This window comes from Penaeus chinensis, chromosome 42 (genome assembly GCF_019202785.1).
Source record: "Penaeus chinensis breed Huanghai No. 1 chromosome 42, ASM1920278v2, whole genome shotgun sequence".
NCBI classification, from domain to species: Eukaryota; Metazoa; Arthropoda; class Malacostraca; order Decapoda; family Penaeidae; genus Penaeus; species Penaeus chinensis.
Window position 1 is genome coordinate 15,915,467 of NC_061860.1, and position 2,597 is coordinate 15,918,063.

The 2,597-nt window shown below is 33.5% G+C and overlaps 1 protein-coding gene across 1 annotated transcript in view; it reads right to left on the minus strand.

Moving 5' to 3' along the window:
• LOC125047797 (splicing factor ESS-2 homolog) overlaps nt 1-2,597 on the minus strand; it is an 8,826-nt gene extending 6,229 nt beyond the window's left edge. The window contains exons 1-3 of the mRNA XM_047646245.1: nt 2,510-2,597; nt 727-868; nt 1-212 (exon numbers count right to left, since the gene is read on the minus strand). The exon at nt 1-212 is cut by the window's left edge and continues 196 nt beyond it. Of these exons, the coding sequence (XP_047502201.1) occupies nt 1-212; nt 727-867 (353 nt within the window). The 5' untranslated portion in view covers nt 868; nt 2,510-2,597. The remainder of the gene's footprint in view (nt 213-726; nt 869-2,509) is intronic.

The window sequence follows — 2,597 nt, forward strand, 5'->3', positions numbered from 1 at the left end:
GCACATCCTCGGCTCTCAGAGGGAGTCTCGAATGTTGCTGGACTCTCCTCGACATTGCGGAGGAGGGGCGTGTCCTTCCCAGCGGAGTATTTGGAGTAAAGTTCCCTTAATTTGACTATGTCATTCTGCTCTCTGGCATCCAAGTATTCTAGCCTGTCCTTCAAATTTTCCAGGTCAGGGAAAAAATCTCTCTCTATTATTTTCTCCACTTCCTGAAACAGAAAAAGAAAAACATATTGTCTAACAATGATTTTAACATACCAATGTCAAGGTGAGTACACTTTTAATGTAGTATTGTCTTATTAGTTCAAAGTCACCATGGAGTCAATATCTTAAATTTTCAGGAAGAAAAGTTAATTCTAATAATGCTATGATAATGAAAATGACAACAATATTAAATAGTATAAAAAAAAATATCTATAATAATGGTAAAAACAATAAAATAGTAATTTTTTTTCCAAGGCAAAATAAATCAAAGAACATGCAAAATAGGTATAGTCAGGTAAGCCTAGTAATCACTGCATGGTGACTTCTCACTTGTGAAGCTATGTGTGCATAAACATTATTATGAAAACAAAACTACAGTGGACAAGTACCCAGCACCAGTGAACAATAATATCAAGTGATTTTACAAAGCATAATACACTCAATAGACTGGCAAACTAACAATTAAGGAGGTAAAAACAAAATTGTCAGAGTAAATCAAGCTAGGAACTTCAAACTAACCTTGACATAAGCATCTTCATCTAGCACTTTTTTCTTCTTCCGAGGAGCTGGCTGAATGGGTTTCTTGAAGACTTCTATGTTGTTTTGTGACACTTCTATGGCCTTCTGACCCGGTGATTCTGAACCATCTGGTGTGTTCATGCTGTAAAAAAAAAAATAATAATAATAATTGTAATGATTATCAATTCATTATTATTATATATAGATAAATGGATGTAGGAATCACAAATTTAAATAGCTGAGTGTTCAAGCATACTTATGTGAATATATGCATGAGTGAATATTTGTTAAATGAAGCAATAAAAACTTTCTAGACCAACATCTTTCTTAAAATGGCTTTTTTTCTGTCCTTGGCAAGTTTAAAATTGACATTCTGACTATTCTCAAGGAATCAAATTAGCTCTGCATCCTATAAGTGAACTCTGTTCTACTAGTCATCTTTAGTGAACATGTGCTGTCTATATGTAGAAAAGGTATGAATGAGAATGAATATCTTCACAGTGCAACAGATGTATCTGACCAGCTGCAAATATATCTTTGTCAGCATTATATGTATTTCTCACTAAGATATAATCAAGACCAGAAAAAAAGTTTTCATTCTCAAGATATTCATTCTCATTCATACCATTACTACATTTGTCAAAATGAACATCGTTCATGTGCCTTTATATTTAAATAATATAAAACTAATCACTTTGGTTAGGTTTGACTAAATAAAGAGTAGGGCTAACTTGCAGGCCAAGTTAGATGTGTATCAACCACACTCAATAGCTTTATGTCAAGGTGAAATTCACATTGCACAGTGTAATGCATTTAATATTAACCACTAACCAGAAATGCTTGTGAAAATGACATTAGAAAAATTACACAAAAACACCAAATGTTATGCTGACTGACAAATGCACCAAGAATACATGAGGTAATGATTAACCAACTGATTGCAGAAAGCCTGATATCATCCAAAGGCTGTGGGGGACTGAATAGTGGATTGAACAGCATAATGATATATCCTGCACAGGCACTTTTAGTGGAGGGAAATCTTCATTTTTAAAGCTTTTCTTATAAAATACAGCTACATACATGTGCTTGAAGTACTGAACAAGGCAATTGCTAACAAGGGAAGCTGCCAATGTGTACCAATAAACCCGCATTAATGGCCACTAGCAAATTTCTAATACCCCTGTTAATGGGTTCCTTCTAATGATACACTGTTATCAAAAACTAATAATAAGGATAATTTGGTAAATGTTAAGAAGACAACTGTGCATCTACCAATGGCAATATAGGACATATTGGCACTCTTGGAAAGGCCAGCAAACTTCCACCTTGTACATTCTGAAAAATTATAACTTCCTGACCTCCCCTAGTGATTTACAGGCAAATAAGAAACCTATCAAATTTCTATTTCCCCAGAATATGCAAAGTGGAAGGTTGACAATCCCAGATCACAGCAGATTTCAAGGGAACAAGAATAGAAAAGAGCCATTATTATCATTTTTTTTTTATTTGTTTAGAAAGCAATTGCGGGTCATTTAAAAATTTACCCCATATTCTTTTATATGCAGCATAACGTCCAAGAATACTCTAAAGTAATCGAAATTTCTAGGTTTTCCTATTAACACTGTCAATGTAAGCTTCAGCAAAAAATACCAAAAATATAGTATTTCATTTGAGTTATCGCAAAAGTCTGACCTAAGAAAGAAGTATATACTTCTAATCTTTCTATAGGATTGTTTATTATAATACAATTGGGTCGATAATACTTAAAATATAAATAAAATACCTTGCGTTTGCTTTCGTTTTGGACAACTCCGTCTGTACTATGGGCCTATAAGTAGCGAAACCAAATAAACGTTTATGAACATTTATAG